Source organism: Alligator mississippiensis, chromosome 5 (assembly GCF_030867095.1).
Source record: "Alligator mississippiensis isolate rAllMis1 chromosome 5, rAllMis1, whole genome shotgun sequence".
NCBI classification, from domain to species: domain Eukaryota; kingdom Metazoa; phylum Chordata; order Crocodylia; family Alligatoridae; genus Alligator; species Alligator mississippiensis.
Window position 1 is genome coordinate 77,386,615 of NC_081828.1, and position 20,786 is coordinate 77,407,400.

At 40.4% G+C, this 20,786-nt stretch overlaps 1 protein-coding gene across 7 annotated transcripts in view; it reads right to left on the reverse strand.

The window, feature by feature from the left end:
- Positions 1-20,786, reverse strand: part of PTPN3 (protein tyrosine phosphatase non-receptor type 3) — a 312,280-nt gene that overhangs the window by 99,637 nt on the left and 191,857 nt on the right. For all 7 annotated transcript variants that reach the window (XM_059728511.1, XM_059728513.1, XM_059728510.1 and 4 more), the window contains exons 13-14: positions 11,756-11,890; positions 11,095-11,271 (exon numbers count right to left, since the gene is read on the reverse strand). In XM_059728511.1, coding sequence (XP_059584494.1) covers positions 11,095-11,271; positions 11,756-11,890 — 312 coding nt within the window. The remainder of the gene's footprint in view (positions 1-11,094; positions 11,272-11,755; positions 11,891-20,786) is intronic.

The window sequence follows — 20,786 nt, forward strand, 5'->3', positions numbered from 1 at the left end:
CAAAGGCTTACTTTAAGCAGTTAAAGCAGTAGATAATCAATTTTAAGGTAGGGTGAAAAAACTGAGCTGACTAATTGTAAGTTCAGGAAATAAACTTAGAACACAATTGCTTCTGCATGATACATCATGCTTGTATAGCTGCATGCACTTCCAGAAATTCATAACATTGTTCCAGCAAAACTTCCTTTATGTATGCTAATTTATCCTACCAATTTCCTGTCTTGCTCTGATGCTTCAAATATCGACTCTATCAGTAAAGACAGAAAAAAAATTAGAAAACAAGTTTAAAAAGTTTGTAAATACATTTGTAAAGCCATAAAGGAAAAATCTTGAAGAGGACTACTGTGTGTATGCATGTGTACTGTATTTTATTTTACGTTTTTTTAATATAGGACAATTTGTTGTCTTGGAACCAGACAAATACATTTTGTTAAAATTAATCCAGAATAATTATTAGGACGCTGGAATCATTATTCTGTTACTACAGGATGTTTATTACAATAGTCTTTGGCTTTATAGTTCAGTATAAAGCTCTCAGTTGCGTTTATAAAGTAGACTTTATTAAGGTTGTATATAAATATTTATTCATTAATAGAAACTAAATGCAGTTAAATGGCTTAGGCTTTTTTAACTCTATGCAAGACATCACCCAGGAGGCTGAATTTCACTTTTAAGCTGAACTTATTAAGAAAAGTATAGCCTCTGTCATATATTGTATTTACTTGAATATAAGATGACCCCCAATAATTAGATTCTGTATAGGTAAAATGTATACATTTATTATAACTTTTCAGTTATAGAACCTAATTATTGGAGGGCTGTCTTGAATCCTGCTCCCCCTGCCCCAGGAGGAAAAGCAGTGGGGCTGGAGGGGGGGCGGTGCCAGGTGTTACCTTTGCCCTCTACTCTACCCATTTTTCCTCCCTACAGCCTTCCTGCCTCCCTACCACCTGCACCCCTTTCCCCCAGCTCCCCTCTCATCTCTGCTTCTTCCTCCTAACCTTCCCCCAGCCTCTGCCCCTTCCCTCCCCACATTACTGTCAGATGCTGCTCCATCCTAGAGTACAGCATGTGGAAGCTCAGGCCTTCCCTGGCCATGCAGCTGATTGGCTGTGCAGCAGCAGGAGTTTCCACATGCTCTGAGTGAGCCAGAGCTGTGCTGTACCTGACAGTATGGGGGAGGAAAGGATGTGGGTGGGAGTGCAGAAGCTACAGAGTGGAAGGAAAGGGGTGGGCAGGAGGCTGCTGTGTGTCTGACTCTTGCCCTGAGCCAGGCTCAGGGCTGGAGTCCAGCCACAGCAGCTTCCTGCTCCCCCCTCTTCTTTATATGTGAATATAAGTCAAGGGGCTTTTTTCCCCCCCATGCTGATTTGGGAGAAAAACTCACCTTATATTCAAGTAAATATGGTAGCATGACATTTAGAGGCAATTGATCCATCACTATCATAGCCTAAAAAACTCTAATGAACATAATGCCATATGTGAGAGGCTAGAGTTTTTGTGGATGATATTTTTATAGGACCTGAGGATGGGAGATACCTGAAAGATTGTCTAAATTTATCCCAACCAAGCAGTTAGTCCAATAAAAGGTATAACCCACAAAAACTCTTGCCCCTTGCATATTTCCTGGACCATCATGGCTACAACATCACTTAAATAACATTTATTACCATACGTGATTTATAGCTCCAACCTGTTATTTGTTTTACCATTCATCTAAAGCTTCACATTTTAAATGCATCTCTGTGCTTTCAACTGCAGACTAAGTCAGAACCAATAAAAACTCTGTAAAAACATTAAAACTCTGTATATCTTTAAAAATAAACCCCAAGATAAATTAATGCAAAAAACTGTGTCTTCTGCTTTCCCACTTTTGGAAAAGCATGTCAATATTACAATAAAGTTGGGGGGGGGGGGTTGTTTGTTTGTTTGCATTTGTTTTTCAGTTTAGGTACAGGTAGGTAATAATCCACATGTATGTTTTTCTATTTTTCTCTTAAGGTTTCCTTACAACATACAATAATCTTGAGAAGGTAGTGGGTTCCTATCCGAGACAAAATGTATCATTGTAAATGCAGCTGTATATCTTTTCTAGTAAAGATAAAATTTGCAATCCCGGTCCTTCAAAGTTATTTTAATTGAGGGTTTGGTTAGGCCACCTGCTAACAATGTGTTTATTTCACAATAACAATAATTCAGTGGCAATAATTTGCTTTAAAGATTATTTTATTGACAAAAGATCTGATAGATATTCCTTTCCATTCAAGAGCAGCAGCAACCCAAATCTACTCGAATAACAAGGTATTCTTGTATGCCCACATACACCCATTAACCGGCAAATTAAATAAGACTCTCAGCCTGGGAATATACTTTAATCAGGATGGTTTTCATTAGATAGCTAAGGCTGTTTCTGTTTTCAAGGGAACCAAGATGTAATCAAATTTTATTTTGAAATGTTTCTCAAAACAGAACCAAAAGACAAACTTTTGTTAATTTCAGTATTTTTATATGGTGTTCCTATTTAGGAATGTGTACGTATTTAACAAGACCAATTACTACATAAGAAAATAATGGATGTAAAACAATGTCTAGACTAAACAGATGAAGCTTGTAGACTATTCCATCTGCACTCGGCTAAAAGAATCACCAGCAGACATATGGTAGCTAAACAATTCGTGTGTGACTTCTCATGTTTCTTTCTAAACCAAATATGCAAAATTCATTAAATTCTATTAAATTAAATATGAAGCTATGTGATATTCTAAATTACATTTTATTTAATTAACTCTGACCCAATGAATCAGTGGTCATGTCCAGATGAGTGCGACTGTGTGCAGACACACATCTCCAGTGCCACATACCACACATTCAGTTGTTCTCCTCACTGCAAGGGAGCAGCGCAAAGGGAACACAGCAGAGGTTTCTTCTGACCGCTGGATATGCAGGGGTCAAAAAAACCTGCAGAAAAAAAAAAAAGCAGAGCAATGCACAAGGTGGCAGCGTGCGCTGCCCAAAGCTGGAGCCTGGCCACCTGGAGCTGCACACTTGCCTACTGGCCAGGCTCCGCAGAGTAGGATCACTGCTGCTACAGTCCCAGGAGTGCCCTAGGACCCCAGGTAAGGCTGTTGGGGCCAGCCCAGTGCTGGCCCCAGCCTCCCTTATGCCACCCAGGTAAATTTGCCATGCATCACAGGATGCATGGCACAGGCATTCCCCAGGGATAACTAAGAGCAGCACAAGGTGCACCACCGCTAGTTGTCCCCAGGGAACCAAACATCCATGTACATCTGGACATGGCCAGCAAGTCTCAACTAGAGCATTGGGGCACCCAAGCGTGCCACAAGATCCTTTGAAATATGTCCCAATGTATGTGGAAGTAAGCCAGGTATAAGGATATAAGCGGAGAAGTGCAGGCTCAGGCTCTTCCCCACCTGGCCAGTGCCCTGCCCTCCACTGCCCAGCATCTCTTCAAGGAAGTAAGCACTGTATTAAGTATGTAAGTTTTTTAAATGGGGTGCCACTCAATTCACAAAAGCTATGGAGGTACCTTGAATCTGAAGTTGAGAACCACAGCACTGAATAAATACTTATCTGAATCTACTTTAAAAGGAATTATTACATAGGTAAAATTACAAACATGTTCAATTGTTTACTGAAGAAATGTTCAAATATTTACTCAAGGAAGCATATGCATTTTGGTAGATCAGGGAAATTTCAGCTTTATCTACATTTTAGGTTTAAGTTGCCAGCCATCACTAAGGATTTAGTTTAGTCTGGGGCCAGATAGGGACTAGCCATTTATGAACGTTCACCACTACACTATGGAAAGAGAATTTCTTACTATATTCTTATTTTTGGATTACAGTGACTAAGCTTTTCCAAAACCCTAGTAACTTGGAGATATGGGAGTACATGACGGCCAGGTAAAGAGAAAAATGGACCATCTGAACTTAACCGGTATAATTTTATCTCTTAAGAAACACAAGAAATGCATTGGCTTCACTTCCATATATCACTTCAGCATTCACTCTTCTGAAGAAAGAAACAGCGATTTACTACTTCTGTATTGTACTAACTTAAGGAACGGATGCAAAAGAGTATGTGTAATCTTCTGTGGCAGAGCACAATCAAGAAATTATCCCCATGCACAACAATTAAGATGTAGACACCATCCTATTTTACATATATTGTCCAAAAGTGTGTCAACTGTCCTGCAATTATATCTTTGTTCAGATTTGTTACATTTAATAAAACTTACTGTATTACTTGAATGTAAGCAATGCCTGCCCAATAATTAAGATTCCATATATGGAATATTTATAAATTTGATACAATTTTCCAGGTATTGAATCTACTTACTGGGGTCTGTATCTACTTATATATATGTATTCCTGAAATCCTCAGAGCACATATCAACCCAACAAATTCCCTGCCATTGTAGTTACCAAGGCACTGGCAACGCCCTCATCCCCTTTGCTCTTTATCTGTAGGTCTTTTTCCCCATATTCAGTGCTCTGTGGCTGTAGTGTACAAGAGGGGCCTCAGCAGATGATCCTATGGATCGTTTGGAGAAATAACTACCTGCACATGCAAGGGACTGAACGTGATGGCTCAGGAAGCTCCAGTCCTTTATTCCTAAAATTTGATAGTGCTTTTTTGTGTACAGTGTTTTCAAACTCAAAATACAAGTTGGGTATATTAGCCCACATAGAGCTCCATACTACTCTGGCTACTCTGCTTCTGATTTACCTCACCAGTGTAGTATATCACTGCTGGTCATACCTACACTGCAGAATGGAGTATAGCATTGAGTGTACCACTCTGCAGTTAAGGTATGCCCAGCAGTGATATACCAATAAGGTACTGGTATAATGCCACCTATTTGGAATTTCATGTTATTGAAATATAGGTAATTTTTTCCTATCTGTGTTAAATCAAAACATTAAGTATTTCTGAACCAAATGTCAAGAGTAGTAGTCTGCATAATGTCTTCGTATTTGTTTATTATGTTTTTGAAATAAAAGCTAAAATAAACTGATTTCCTTAAATGATTAAAACAGCGAGAGATAAATGGATTATGAGGAAAACAATGATGCCTGATATTATCAGTAGAGAAAAGCTTAATAAGAAAATAAATGAGCTCAAGTAATTTCATATTTTTAAGTCTCATTGCAATCAAAAGGTTATTTTTTTCTAAAATCTAACATTCACTAAGATCCAAAAAAATCTAAATGCATTTCAAAGTGGAAACTATTAAATGCACAGTGTGTTTTGTATTTTACTTATCTGTTTCAGACAACCACTGCCATCTCAAGGGTTGTTCATAGGCTGAACTTAACTGTGGTTTGATAAATTAACTAGTTTGGCAATTAGGTCCAATACCTTTTCCTAGCATCTTAAATGGCTTGTGAACCAATGAAGGGATCTGACATGGCTCTAATATTCTCACAAAAGCTTAAACCACGGAGATATTAACTAGACACAATCTGTCCTTGCTGGTGCTTTTCTACTGACTTCATATTCAGCTTCAGATAGAGTCAATGACAGTAATCCAGCCTGGAAATTACAAATGAATGCATCTTTGTGATTATGCCCTCTAAGAATAAGGGGCAAATTTACCTGATAGACTAGGGGTAAAAAAAGCATTTCAAAGACCTAGAGGCCTTGTCTACATTGAAAAAAAAAAACTAATACAAAGCATCATGCAAAGTTATAGCAGACTAGCGATTTAACATTAACTCACTCAGTGAAACTTCTGAAGCTGCACTATAGAAAGGTACGCCTTACTGCAGACTAAGCATGTGCACACGGGGAGATAACATGGGGAGCAATTAGTGCAATGTAAATACACACCACAGCTTACTCAGAACCGTGGGTAGATAAGCCAGAATACTCCCTGGTCATTTGGATGCTGCATCAGTTCAGCTTGGGTTTTCTGCTTTTCCTCTGGATGTAGGCTGACATTTTATGAGTGGCAGTGGCAGCAAGAGCTGTAAACACATTTGAAGGTAATCTCCATATCGTCTTACTACCTCTCTCAATGGCTGCATGACAATAAAGAAGTAGGGCTGGAAGGGATCTCCAGAAGTCATCTAGATATTGAAGAAAAGGGAGGATAGCATGGATCTGCATGGGTCGGTCTTCAGAGAGGAGCAATTGCTGTCTGTGAACCCTCCAAGTTCCAATGGAGGACTACTGTAGATACCGGGGTGTTGTTTTAGCTACTACTTCTATTTCCCATATGTAAGTTAATAGAATCCTGTGATCTACACATCCACAGTTTATAGAGAAGTCCAGATGTCTGAGCACGGAAATCATGCTGGGAGTGCAAGAAAATCTTTTAATGCCATGAAGACTATTCTTTGTGCTGTGCCTTAGTCTGAACCATGACAGAAATGCATCCAGGATATTTTCTTATGTCAAGTGGTAGAGTTTGACAGTTAACTCCATTTTGAATTATTTTGCCCAGGAATAGAAAAATCAGAGAAGTCATCAGGTCAACTGATTTCTTGGAACATTAGGTAAACTGGGTTTTTTAAGAAGATTCCTCAGCGTGCTGTTTTGGAGAAGGTATTAATGAGCTTCATGGGCATATTGATTTCTTCACTGTTCTTCACTTCATTGTTCAACTACCTGGGGGTGGACTTTGATCCATTACACAGACTGCAGCACTAATAATTTCAGAGCCAGATTTAGTAATGGGGTGGTAGCATGAGGGGGACACACATTTCTATCAAGCAAGAGGGGACATAACCCTAAAACTAATATCCTTGTTTATAACAGTACTCTATAAAATATAGTAGAAGTGAATCTTTTTTGGACCAGCCTCTTAAATTTTACACAAGAAACCAAAATTCATCATGCTGGCTTCAACAATGGAAGGCAAGATTGGCGGCTAACAGATTTTGTCTACTAATGTTTACCTGGGCCACATGTAGCATGTACACTAATATAATTAAGCATTTGGTAAATGGCGAGAGAAGTCAGATGGCTGAACACACCCCATTTTCAAATGCTGAAATATTAAAATGAACAAACCAACTGTGTACCAATTCACATGTACATAACAGCTAGCTGTAATAAGAAGCCTAATGAATGTGTACATGAAATAGAAAGCACAAAGCTTATTCTATTAAGTAGCTGACAGGACCTTGTGCATTTCATTCAAATTATAACTAAATTGTTGCAGACTTCCCATTGAAATCATCATTTACAAAAATGCAAGTGCCAGAATTTCAGCTGCATGTCTGAACCAACATTTTTTTAACAATACGCCAAAGAGAATAAATCTGGTAGTGGAGCTGCTACCATCAGACAGCTATTTGATAGCAAAAGGTCTTATTGTTTCCACATCAGAAAATACTCCCAAATAAGAAAAAAAATACACTATTAAAATTGGCATTCTTGCTGAACGGTTTCAGAAAAAGTTCAGGGGCTGAATGGATAGAAAGAGAAAGAAAAAGATGGTGGTATCTTTCAATCAAAGATAAGCTATATTGGCAAGGCAATGAAAAAAATCCACACAGATCTCTCTCTGATCTTTTTCAAATGTGTCAGGGAAAAATATTTGAATACAAGTCAGAAGTACCCACAGTCTTGGAAATCTGGGTTGGTTTTTTATTTACTTTTCTCTTTCAGAAATGAAAAAGAAAAAAAAAGTATTCTGGTAATATCGGTTATACTATTTTTAACAGTTTCATTGTTTAAATGAAGCATCCAAAGGCCATACAATAACTGATTTAAATATGTTCTGTATACTTAATTTTACTTATTTCAAGGTTTTTGTGAAGGCAAATAAAGACAGTTAAAACTTTTAATACATAGATGAATAGGTCAAATTATACAATTAAAATGAGTGAAGCTTCTCAAGCCAGTAATGGCTAAAGGCCAAATTCATATTCCTTTACTAACTTTAAATTGCTATTTGCAAGAGTCTGTCAGTGAAAATATGCCAAGTACAAACCATACTACATTCCCTACATGATGGTAAGGGTCACAAAATAATTGATGAAAATATCCTGGGTAAATCATCAGCCCAGTAGCTTTCCTTTTACTGCTAAAATAATTTGTTGATGATATGGGTGTATGAAACATTCTCCATCAGGTTGTTTTTGCACCTCCGCCAACTTAAGCAGTTGAGAATCTTCATCTGTTTTTTGAATAGCAATATCAAACATTTTTACTTTCCCAGCCTGTTGCATAAGAGTTTGTTAAAATCTACCTTTATGTTAAAATATACCTTAGTTTAAACAACCAGACTGAGCAGTCAGTGTCCAAAATTTCTTCTAGTTCCTTTATCAAAAAGGAGCCATTTTTACAACAAGCAAAAGCTATTCTTAAGAATTTATTTTTGTATTTTCAATAAAATATAGGGTATCAAAAGAAAAAAAATATTATACTGAATTTATTACTGAAACTTTTAGGGGACAGAAGTGTAAGGAAGGTCAGCTGATCCTCAGTAACTGTTTCCTTTGTGTGCTCTATCCCAGCAATAGGTGGGATCTCCACCAATATGGTTTACAACTGGTAAATTACTGACATTTAGCTGACATTTGCTATGGAAGAGAGCAGAACAGGTACCATGGATCAGCTGATGTGACCAGCCAGCCTCCCTCTTAACTCAACATATAACCTGTCCACTCAAGAATGCTTTGTAAGAAATATTATGGGGAGAACAGTCATTCCCACAGGATTTCTCCAGGTAACCAGTTGGTATGCAATATAAAAGGGAGGGAAAGAGACAACATTAAAGAAAAAAAGCAACAAAGAGAAAACACCGATATCCAGAACCGAGCTGGATGACAGCAAGGCAGGATGCATCTAGTTGGCTACTACAGTCTTCTACAATGGTTAAATCGCAACTTTTCCTTCTGTAGCCTCTATCCCTCAGTTCTCCACCTTCCCCTATTCTCTGTTAAGAAGCTGCCACTTCTTTTCATAATCCCTACTATTCAGATGTTTTTAACCTCCCAAACAGAACAATTTTATATGTATATAATATTCTCTCTATAAAGAGAGAGAGAGAGAGAGATCTAAAACCATTTGCTATTGTGAAAATGCAATTCTCATGTTACTGTATCTTTATATGAGGGTATACAAAAATATTGGGAACATGACCATTCAAAAATATGCACACAAAAAACAAACTAAAAAGAAAGAGAAATGAAATATAATGCTGAGGTGAGAAAATCATGATCTCATAAGAAGATTAACTGAATTACTAAGATATTCCATAAAATTTCTTATTTAAAGGAACTAAGAAATGAAAGACTGCTGAAAGGGCATAATTTGTCTGTCATTTCATTTTTTTCAACATCTACCGTGGGAGGACAAGGCTCCTTATTTATGATTATTTACAAAAAAAAAAAAAGTGACTCATTACATATTTTTCTGTAGTATAATGGTGATTATGTGCACCGCTAACATGCAAGCTTCATCTGCCTGCTAACCAACCTCAAGCAAGCAAGTGGAACTGAATATTGGCATTGTATGCAGGTAAATGTACACATGAACAAATGAACATGATGATGTATTTAATATACACAACCTCTTAAATCTTCCTTTGTCTTCTATTTTAGAAGAAACCACTTCTCCAGCATTTTGGTAAGCGTACCACCAGAACTGTGAAAAGCATGTTAAACCCAGGGTATACAGCTGGAGCTGAATGCTCTAGTAACACAAAGGGAAGACAGCTATGACAATTATGGCAATAATTATAAATCACTTCTATCGAAGACAGAAAACTGACTGGTGCTCTGGAACACATTCCAGTTAAAACAACCTCTCTCACGAGTGCAGGGTATTTTTCCAGTGGGCTCAGCGATATCTGATTAAGGCAAGCATGTCTTTCCCAGCCATATCATGGCTGTGGGGAGACTCTTGGTATTTTCTGAATGAGACTTAGATTTCAAAAACGTGGAAAGAACTTCACTAAGAACAATAAATGTAACTAATGCAAGCTTCAGTTGAAGTACTAATATTTTTTGCGAACCTATACAGGGGCTGATTAGAACTTCATGTCCAAAATAATGCTCCATTTCAAGAATGAATACATTAGATATTGAGTAGTTTGGTAATGACATCAAGCAATATGATACATGTGTAGTTTTAACCCAGTTTACAACTTTTCTTTAGAACTGAAGAGACAAACTTTGACTGCATTTTGATTTACTACATTTTTTGTCTAGTGAAAGTTAGAAAATTGCCTCCCTGTGCACAATCCTTTTTTCAACCCAGTGAAAACAGCAAACAAACGCCTGGTACCTTTATTATTTCCTGTAATGAAAACACTATGCTAATCTGAAGTTATATGATGAAAAATGCTGCTATAGAATAAGAGTGTAAAGCTAACCATATACCGGGATACATTGCTGAGCAAAGACCAAAAGAAGCACTGGCACTGTGTGTATAGAAATGCAGAGGTCTGGAGAAAATCCCACACAGCTTGCCCATTTCAAAAGCTAGGAGTCCTTGGAAGACAGGAGCAAGGTAACGAAGGATGAAATGAAGTCTGTTTAGAAATAGTGAAGGTCTCATGAAATTAGACTTTTCTCTGGAAGCAAGGAAGACAAGGATTATCAATGGTTAGGTGTTTTATTTACTCTTAGTAAAGTAAAATTTGAATGGGTCTTAAAAACACAGAGCAGGCGACACATTAAATGGTTGCAGTATTTGAAGAGTTTTGTATATGCCTCCAAATAGAGTAGTAACAATATACAGAACTACCTCACATTGATAGACAGGTTTCCTGAGATGAAGCTTACAATGCTGAAAGGAGTTGCCTGGAAAGAGTGACCTGGAAAGAGCAGCACTGAACAGGAAAGTATATCCAGCATGACACCTTCTCTAATCCTACAAGATTTTTTGTGAACTTTCTTATTTAACTATAGTTTGAAAAACAAAGCCTATTTTCTTGTGTATGAGGTATTATGGTGTCCATATTTTAGCACTTAAATTTAGTCAAAAGGATTAGGCAAATACAGCATTACCTAAATTCAATTTTGTGCGCGCTTCTGACAGCAAGGGTCTCTATTAAAATCAATGTAAAAGAAAACTGATATACTGCAACTGATTTATCATTTGGGAGATCCTTACCTCCTCCGTGGACTGCGATTCTGGGAAACCTCTGAATCACTGTCCTTTGAGGTTGGAGAGACTTTATATGTATAAAAAACATCCTCAGTTTCTGTAATGTATGTAATCTCATTCGTAAGGTTATCTACAGACGAATGTCGCGGTTTACGAATCTCATGACGTAGCCTAGGACTCCGCCTTAAAGAAAACACATGAACATAAGTTGCTTAAAACAGGAACCTACTGTACAGCTCTACCAAAGTAGACTAATACTATCTATCACATTCTATACCTTGAGATCTTAATTACTGGCCAATAAGTCTCGCTTAAAAACATATACATTAAAACAAAGGTCAGTCTGTCTGTCTCTGTTTCTGAAAATTTTAGCCTGGGCATTAACCACATCCTCTGCAAGGTACATGAAAGTAAACTGAAACCTGGAATTAGGAATTTTTCTTGACAAAGAAATTAGCTGATTGTGATTCCTCCCTGAAATGCTAAAAGAATCAATTTTCCTAAAAGATTACCACTTTTAAAATGAGATTCGTAAAACAAACAAACAAACAATTTATTAAAAAATGCACATGACAGAATAAAAGTATTTATTATCCTGTTTCATGAGTACACAATTAGACCCAGCACTAAGGGAAAGAAGAAGGAGGAAGACCAAAAGTTTGTTTACCAATTGGGGGTAACAGGAGGAGACCGAGAAGGAAGGCTTTTGGTCTCTAAATGTTCAACCGATAAAGATCTCCTCATTGATGGGTTCCAAACCATCCCACCTATGACTTTTCTGCAATACTGGTTGTTTACAGACCTGAAAAAAAAATTTTAAAATACCATTTTATATAAACCGTTTTACATAAAAAGCTAAAATAGAACTAGCCACATTTATGAAAGTGAATTTTAAAACTACAATTAAATCTTTGTAGTTCTAGCAATTGAAAAGACATGCTTCACAATACCTAACAGAAGAAAAGAAATACATTATTTTCATGCCAGCAGAGTATCCTCGATTCAATAATTCATATCCAAATTCCATAACAAATTAATTTCTTCCTTTATTTTGAAAATCTAAACCCCAGTCTGGTTATCAGATTTAATAAACTGCACATTTTTTAAAATGACATCATTTTATTCAAGCCAATAATTATCTTAAGCCACCCAAACACTTAATGGCCTTATTCTGTAACATTTGTTCACTCATTCTCATATAAGTGAACAAAAGTTACGTGCATATATAGAAAACTGTCAGATTAGAGCAATGTGTCTTCAGATAAGAGCTTAACTTTAAACGTTTATTCAGATGTTATGCTATAAAGTTTACACAAACCAGTTAATATAACTATTGTGTCTAGAATTAAAATGTTCCTATACAAGTTAAAGCAAGATAGGCACAATCAGAATCAGTATTTGCTAATTTGTCAGAAGTGACTGTGACTGTCCTCATAAATTTTAGCCCACCCTAATGTATTTAACATTTGTTACCCAATGGTAAGCCACTCCTTTCTGCACCGTTCCACTGAGGCTGCTTATGTCAACAGCAACAGTGAGGGCAGCAGGAGACAGGCTGCTAATTTTCTTAAATTTCTCCATTAACTACTAAGATGATCTGTGTTTAAGAGTGAGTCATGAAAAAACTCCTACACATCTCATGGAAACTGTAGGAGGAGAGGAGGAGGTAACAGGAATTGAAAGTTACACAGATGTAAGGCCTGAGATCTGGACCAGTGCCAAAGATAAAGAACACTCACCTGAAGGACCACAAACAAGCAAGGTTCATCACATCACAATGGATAAGGACACACCTGAAAGCTGCACCATTGGAAATCTTGGATTTCCAGAATCCCAATGGCATTCCAAATGAAATATCTCTATTATTTAAACTAGATGTACCTTTTGTGCAATTAGATTCAAAGCAGTTTTAAGTATCTGGTAATCCCATGCTCCAGAGCTTTTGCTGATCACCTGTTGCTAGAAAGGATTTTTTTTTCTCCTCATGTATACAACTGTTTTCTGGGGTTTGTTTTTTTTAACCTGTTTCTGAAGCATTTGGATATTGGCCACAGCTAAGACTGTGGAAGCACTAATCCTTCATATGGTCCTTAGAGGACTAGAACATAAGAATGTAAGAACTGCCATTTACTGGGTCAGGCCACAGGTCCATCTTGCCCAATTTCCTGTGTCACACAATGGCAGAATGGCTGCTGAAAGAGAGAGTGAACAGGGTATTGAGCGGGGGGGGGGGTGTTCCACTGTTCTTTTCCCATTTGCAGCCTCCAGCATTTAAGGTCCAGAAAGTTCCAATTCAGAGGCTGTACTTCTAATTCCCATGCTCAATAGCTACTGATGCAACCAAGAATTTGTCCAATCCCTTTTTGAATCTGGTTAAACTGTCAGCATTCATGACATCTTGTGGCAATGATGACTGTCTTCCGCGCTTATCTTATCAGTGGGTCCGAATTTATGACCCCTGCGTAGTTCTTGTATTGTGAGAAACAAGATAGGCATTTATTGTGTGCTATGTATTCTCTTTTTATGTTCCCCACTCAAGCATCTCTTTTCTAAACTGAATAGGCCTTGCCTCTTCAGTCTCTCCTTACATGAAAGCCCCTCCATACCACTAATCATTCTTGTTGCCTCTCTCTGCACCTCTTCTAGTTCTTCTATATCCTTTTTGAGGTGTAGGGCCAAAACTGGACACAATATCCAAGGTTTGGAGACACCATGGATTTATAAAGGGGGGAAAAGATACTTTTTGTTTTGTTGACAATTCCCTTCTTAATGATTCCTAACATTTCATTTGCTTCTTTGACAGCTGCTGAGCATTAAGTTGATGTTTTCAGTAGGAATGCACTAACGGAGATTTTTTGGGCTGATACTGATAGCCAATTTTTAACAAACCATATTGGCTGATGCTGACCCTGTGGCGGGCCAGTAGGGGCGCTCCTGCGTTGAGCTACCCACCTCACTGCGCCCGACCACCTTCCAGGCTCTGAGTGCCTCCCTGGGGGTGCCTCACATCTAGCCACCCCCCTTCCTGGAGCACACCCACTAGCCTGGGGGTTCCACTGCCACCACCCAGGGCTGGGCTTGATTCTAGCTCTGTGCACCCTGGGAAACACAGGCCTAGCAGCCCTCAAGGGTACTTGATTCATTTCAAGAACTTGGGATGTTTCCCTCAGTCAAAAGCATAAGTAGTGGTCTCCCTTAGTTAGCCGAACCAAGGGGACCCCACGGCATAATCTAGACCCACTCCCAATAAGTCTCCCACACTAGGTACAAAGGAGAACTTTACTGGTTACAAGGGATAGAGTTGGAATAGGGTACAGGGTACAGCAATATCAGAGAAATCCCACAGAGCAAACTCCCATGGCTAGGTAGCCTTTGATCACGCATCTGAATTACTGCAAGCTAAATATCTAGTTAGATCTCAGGTAGATTACTCACAAGTATCATCCAGAGGCAGGTAGAGATTCCCTCTGAAGGCAGGCAGTTCCCTGACCATCAATTTTGAGAGAGAGAGCAAGTTTCAGATGGTTCAGTTCTTCTCCCTCTCAGAGTCTTCCTCATGGCTGCTGCCCCCTCCTCCTGGGCAGTCCTTATCTTATATAGCCCTTGTGACCTCATTTACCTGGTCCAATAGAAGCCAGCACCTGTTGGCTGTCAGCCAACCAATTTGAAATGCATCACTAGTTGCTGGGCAGACTGACAGTTCCTAGCTTCCCAGGGAGCAAGCCCCTCACCCAGATATGTGATACCAGTCACAGAGGCAGAGGGAGCAGGTTCCCCCCCCCCCAGGAATGTATCCAGTTCAGGTTACCTAAAGAGATAGCGTAAGGTATGTATCCTCTGCGGGGCTCATCCTAACCAAATTGTCACAGAGCAGAGTTTTTGGGGAGAAACAGAGGTGGCCTTCTGCCACAGATCCGACTGCTGATATGGAGACGGGCAGCTTGGAGAGCAGCATCCAGCTGGTAAGTCTGTTGTAGGGGAAGGGGCGAGGGGGGAGGGAAGGGGCACAGGGGTGCAGATTGAGGCCCCTGTGGTGAAGGAGGGAGTGGGGCTGAGACAGGGGCAACTGCTGCCCAGCCGAGACGGAGAAGGGCACAGGATGGAGCCACAGCTTCTCCGAGTGGTGCGGGGAGGGGGTGGTGGCTCCTGCTGCTACGCACACCCTGGGAAGGTATGGGGGGGCAATTGCCCCCAGATTGGTGTGTGGGGCAATTGCCCCCAGATTGGTGTGTGGTGCTAGGGCAGGCTACCACTGCAGGCTGGGGCCAGGGCAGTGCCAAGCTCTTCCTGGTGGAGGGCTGGGCTGGGCTCGGGGCGGGTGGTGGTGGCGCTGGGGAGGGGAGTGGGGGCTGCAGCTACCGAAAATTTTGCCAAGGCCCTGTTCCCAGTGTCACTGCCACCCACCCCAAGTGCAGCCCCAGCCCAACCCCTCATCTGGGAAAAGCCCAGTGCTACTCCCAGCCCCAGTCCACAGCGGCAGCCCGTCCTTGTTCTGCATGCAGATCCAGGGGCACATGCCCCCTGTGCTCTCCCATGCAACATGCAGTGGCGGGAGTCACTACACACCCCGAACGAGCCAGTTGCGGCTTCTTCCCATGCCACACACTGGCTGTGCAGCACCTACTTCTGACCCTCCTCCAGCCCCAGCCACGCTCCCTCCCTCACCGCAGGGGCCTTGCTCTGCCCTCCTTACACCCCTTCCCCCACAGGCTTACCAGGAGAACCTGGCTGCTCTCCTGGCCACCTGTTCTGTGCTGCGTGCATGCACGGCACATTTAGTGGCAACATTATCAGCCACATCAGCCAAAAAAAAAAGATTATTTCCAATACTGTCAATTTTCTTTATATTGGTGCTGATCTGATATGAGGCCAATCAGCACACCTCTAGTTTTTAGTGAACTGTCCACAATGCAAAAGTTTTTGAGTAGGGGAACTTGTTCTTCCACTGATGGTCATAACTGTCAAACCTGGGATCAGGAAGGAATTTGCACCCTACTTTAGGCTTGTAATGACTGTGGGAGTTTTTGCCTTACTCTGTAGCATGGGGTATGAACCTTTCCTGGGATCTTCTGTGCATTTGTTGGTATCCTTTCCTGTTGTTGCTGCAGTAGCAGGGCATTTGGAGAGTCCACCTCTCCTGCTTAAATGGGGTCTCATTTGTGATGTCTCAGGTATTGTACAAAATGGTTTCATGCAAAGGTTTGAAACGGTGATTTCAGAGATTCTTGACAAATGTTAGGAACTTCACTTGATGGCCCATGAGGCTCAAGCCAGTCCTATGTTCTTCATCTATGTGGCAAGATCTTTACATTTCTGAAGAAATTATCCTAAACTGTGCACATTTTGGTGCTTCATACCATTTTATTTTCTAAAGTTTTATAGTTCTTTTCCATAGAATTCAGTAGGTCACACTGCCAAAAGGTACCTTCCTTTTCATTTTCCTTCCTTTGTGTTCTGTAACTAAAGCATGCAAAGCAATCAGTTTAACAGGCTTCGGGCAGTAAGAGGTGATATTTGAAGTATTTTTCTTTCCTGCTCTCACAGTTTATGCCAGGTAAGAACCTGTCCTTCTTTCCCTATGCTAGGCAAACATTGTATGGCAGTGATTAGGTTGTGAAGTACTGTGTGCTCAGTCAAAAAGCTTAAACATACACTCATCGTGGCATAGAAAACTATCCCATTTAGGCAATGAATACCTGGGTGTAAATAATGCTCTCATAATCTAATGAAGTAAAATTTTATTTATTGTCCTTCATGAATTCTCCTCTCTAGGACAAATGGTAATAATTTAAGTATACATACTGGGTGGATATTTCATTTATAGTTTCAAACTTCAATGGAAAGTTGAGAAAAAAAACAAATCCCACCTGGATGTGAAAAAATGGAATTAAATTCATATAGGATCTTTGACTACCTAAGATTATTCCATCATCCTGGATGAAATTATGATAAACCAGAAAGTGAGAGCAACCTCAATATCCGGGAGTTTGGGAACTTTCCCTAAATTTTTATTTTAAAGAAGACAGGAGAACTCGGAATTTTGTTTTAGAACTATGCTGAGCTCCTAGGATGGAACTAAAACCCTTTAAAACGCTCCTCTTGGTTATAACACATTTTTGTAAAATTTGATTTGCCCACCTTACTATTGACACTGATGCCATGGGAACCGTAACTGTTCTGGCTTCAACGCCAGAATGACAAGAGATTCAGCAGCTAGCAATATGTTTTGGCAACTGTCTTTTCTTGGGCAGAAAACAGCAGATCTTTTACATACAACTAGAATAAGTTAATTAATAAAGCTGTTTTAAAACTGACAAAAATTCTAATTACTTAAGACAGATGGTAGATAACTCCTTAGATTTTTTCCACATACAATTTACTGACTAACTGGAGAGTCACATGTGTTTACCACCTTTGACATGGAGAAGGAAGCCTAATAACAGATATAGAAAGGCTGTTAGTCATTGTGCCTTATGGACACATACTGCTCACTATGCAAAACCATAGTTAATGCTACAGCTTTCTCCAGCTATAGGTTTTCTATCTAGTTTACTGGCCTTGGTTCCTCTGCACTAACTGACAACAAAAGATGGGCACGTACCATGTTAGATTTAAAAAAATCAAAAAGGCCCAAACCTAAAAATTCCATTTAAAAAGTTTTTTGAAAGTAAAAAAAAAAAAGGCGTTACAGCAACTAAGGCAACAAGTTCTCATCGTACACTGAATGCAACTGTGCAAACTTGGAAGAGCTGAAAGCTATTTAAACATTCTAGCAGAATTTCTCCATTAGCTATGAAACCTTAAAATGTACAACAGCAGAGTATTACAAACATGTAATATTACTGCAGGTCTTTAATGGTTACAAACTTAAAAAACTTGAATTGTGACATGTTTATTGTACTACGTTTCAAAGTATATAAGTTGAAATTTCAAAAGAAAACAACCATTTAAGGGATAAACCATCATCACAGAAAAAATGAATGCACTCCCCACACTAAATAAGTTGTCCAGAGTTGCATGAATTTAACTTTCAATATTTAGAGCAGTGATTAGGAAGAGTGAAGATTTTCTATCTAATGATAGATTAAAAATGAATCTTTTCAATGTTCTTCATTGTAAATTGTTACTGAGGAATAAAAATGTGGCTTTTCAAAAGACAACATCTTTAATAGCTTCCCTCAATAGTCTCAATACCCTTGCCCCAGTGGTAATATTAATACATGAGAGAGACTCAAAAGGCGATATTTGCTAATAGTCTCCTAAACTGGGTATACTTCAATAAAAAAAATCACATTCCATCCCAAAATGGAACCTCAACCACAGCTAATAGAAATGGATCAGTCCTTGAGGGAAGTATTCCCAAGTTCCCCATTCTAGTTCCTTCAAGCAACCTCCAGGCATTGCAAAACTCGTCATTGGAAGTAAACTCCTACTTGATCAGACTCCAAATCGGACACAACCCTGACTCAACAATGAAATATACAACCTGTCAACACATCTCTACCACTACAACAGTAAATGTCCGTCACAATAAAAACCATCAGAATCTATAGATCCTCATAGATTCATAGATGTTAGGGTCGGAAGGGACCTCAATAGATCATCGAGTCCGACCCCCTGCATAGGCAGGAAAGACAATAGATCATCAAGTCCGACCCCCTGCATAGACAGGAAAGAGTGCTGGGTCTAGATAATCCCAGCTAGATGCCTATCTAACCTCTTCTTGAAGACCCCCAGGGTAGGGGAGAGCACCACCTCCCTTGGGGGCCCATTCCAGACCTTGGCCACTCAAACTGTGAAGAAGTTCTTCCTAATGTCCAGTCTAAATCTGCTCTCTGCTAGCTTGTGGCCATTATTTCTTGTAACCCCTGGGGGCACCTTGGTGAATAAATCCTCACCAATTCCCTTCTGTGCCCCCGTGATGAACTTATAGGCAGCCACAAGGTTGCCTCTCAACCTTCTCTTGCGGAGGCTGAAAAGGTCCAGTTTCTCTAGTCTCTCCTCGTAGGGCTTGGTCTGCAAGCCCTTAACCATACGAGTGGCCCTTCTCTGGACTCTCTCCAGGTTAGCCGCATCCCTCTTGAAGTGCAGCACCCAGAATTGCACGCAGAACTCCAACTGCAGTCTAACCGGCGCCTGATAGAGGGGAAGTATCACCTCCTTGGATCTATTCGTCATGCATCTGCTGATGCACAATAAAGTGCCATTGGCTTTTCTGATGGCTTCGTCACACTGCCGGCTCATGTTCATCTTGGAGTCCACTAGGACTCCAAGGTCCCTTTCCACTTCCGTGCCACCCAGCAGGTCATTCCCTAGGCTGTAGGTGTGCTGGACATTTTTCCTCCCTAAGTGCAGCACTTTGCATTTCTCCTTGTTGAACTGCATTCTGTTGTTTTCTGCCCACTTGTCCAACCTGTCCAGGTCTTCCTGCAGCTGTTCCCTGCCCTCTGGCGTGCCCACTTCTCCCCATAGCTTTGTGTCATCTGCAAACTTGGACAGAGTACATTTCACTCCCTTGTCCAAGTCGCTGATGAAGACATTAAAGAGTATCGGTCCAAGGACTGACCCCTGCGGGACCCCACTGCCCACACCCTTCCAGGTCGAAACCGACCCATCCACCACGACTCTTTGGGTGCGAACCTCTAGCCAATTCGCCACCCACCGGACTGTGTAGTCATCCACATCACAGCCTCTTAACTTGTTCACCAGTATGGGGTGGGATACCGTATCGAAGGCCTTCCTGAAGTCTAAGTACACGACATCCACCCCTCCTCCTGTATCCAGGCATTTTGTAACCTGGTTATAAAAAGAGACCAGATTAGTCAGGCACAATCTGCCTGCTATGAACCCGTGCTGGTTTCCCCTCAGCATAATTTGTCCTGCCGGGCTCTCGCAAACGTGAGCTTTGATAATTTTTTCAAAGATTTTGCTGAGGATGGAGGTGAGACTGACTGGCCTATAGTTGCCCGGGTCCTCCTTCCTCCCCTTCTTGAAAATGGGGACCACATTGGCCCTTTTCCAGTCCTCCGGGATTTGGCCCGTGCGCCACGAGCGTTCAAATATTCCCGCCAGTGGCTCTGCTGTGATGTCGGCCAGTGCCTTCGGCACCCTCGGATGGAGCTCATCCGGGCCTGCCGACTTAAAGGCATCCAGTTCTTCCAAGTGACTCTGCACCATCTCAGGGTCTACGCATGGAAGTCTGGCACCTTGCTGCTGCCTCTCTACAATCCCAGTGAGAGATTTGTTGTGCCCCTCGCTTAGGAACACTGAGGCAAAGAACTCGTTGAGGAGTTCAGCCTTGTCCCCCCTGTCCGTCCGTCACCATTGTTTCTGCCCATCCTGTGCATGCACATCTCATTCAGTGTATCAAATGCCCTGCGGGAACTATGTAGGTGAAACCAGACAGGAACTATGCATCAGAATGAACTTTCACAGAAAAAAAAATATAAAAAATGACAGACACACACCCCCCTAATACCAGCAAATTTTTCATAGAACCACCACTCCCTATCTGACCTCATAATCTTCCTGCTCAAGAGAAATTCACAAAAAACCTCTAGAAGATGGGTCTGGAAACAGAAATTCATAACTTCACCAGACAATTAAAAAAAAGTTAGTCTTAATATGGGTAGTGGCTTTATGGCTCATTACAACCATACAAATCCTACCAATCATCTCAGTGCACTTCACATGCAATA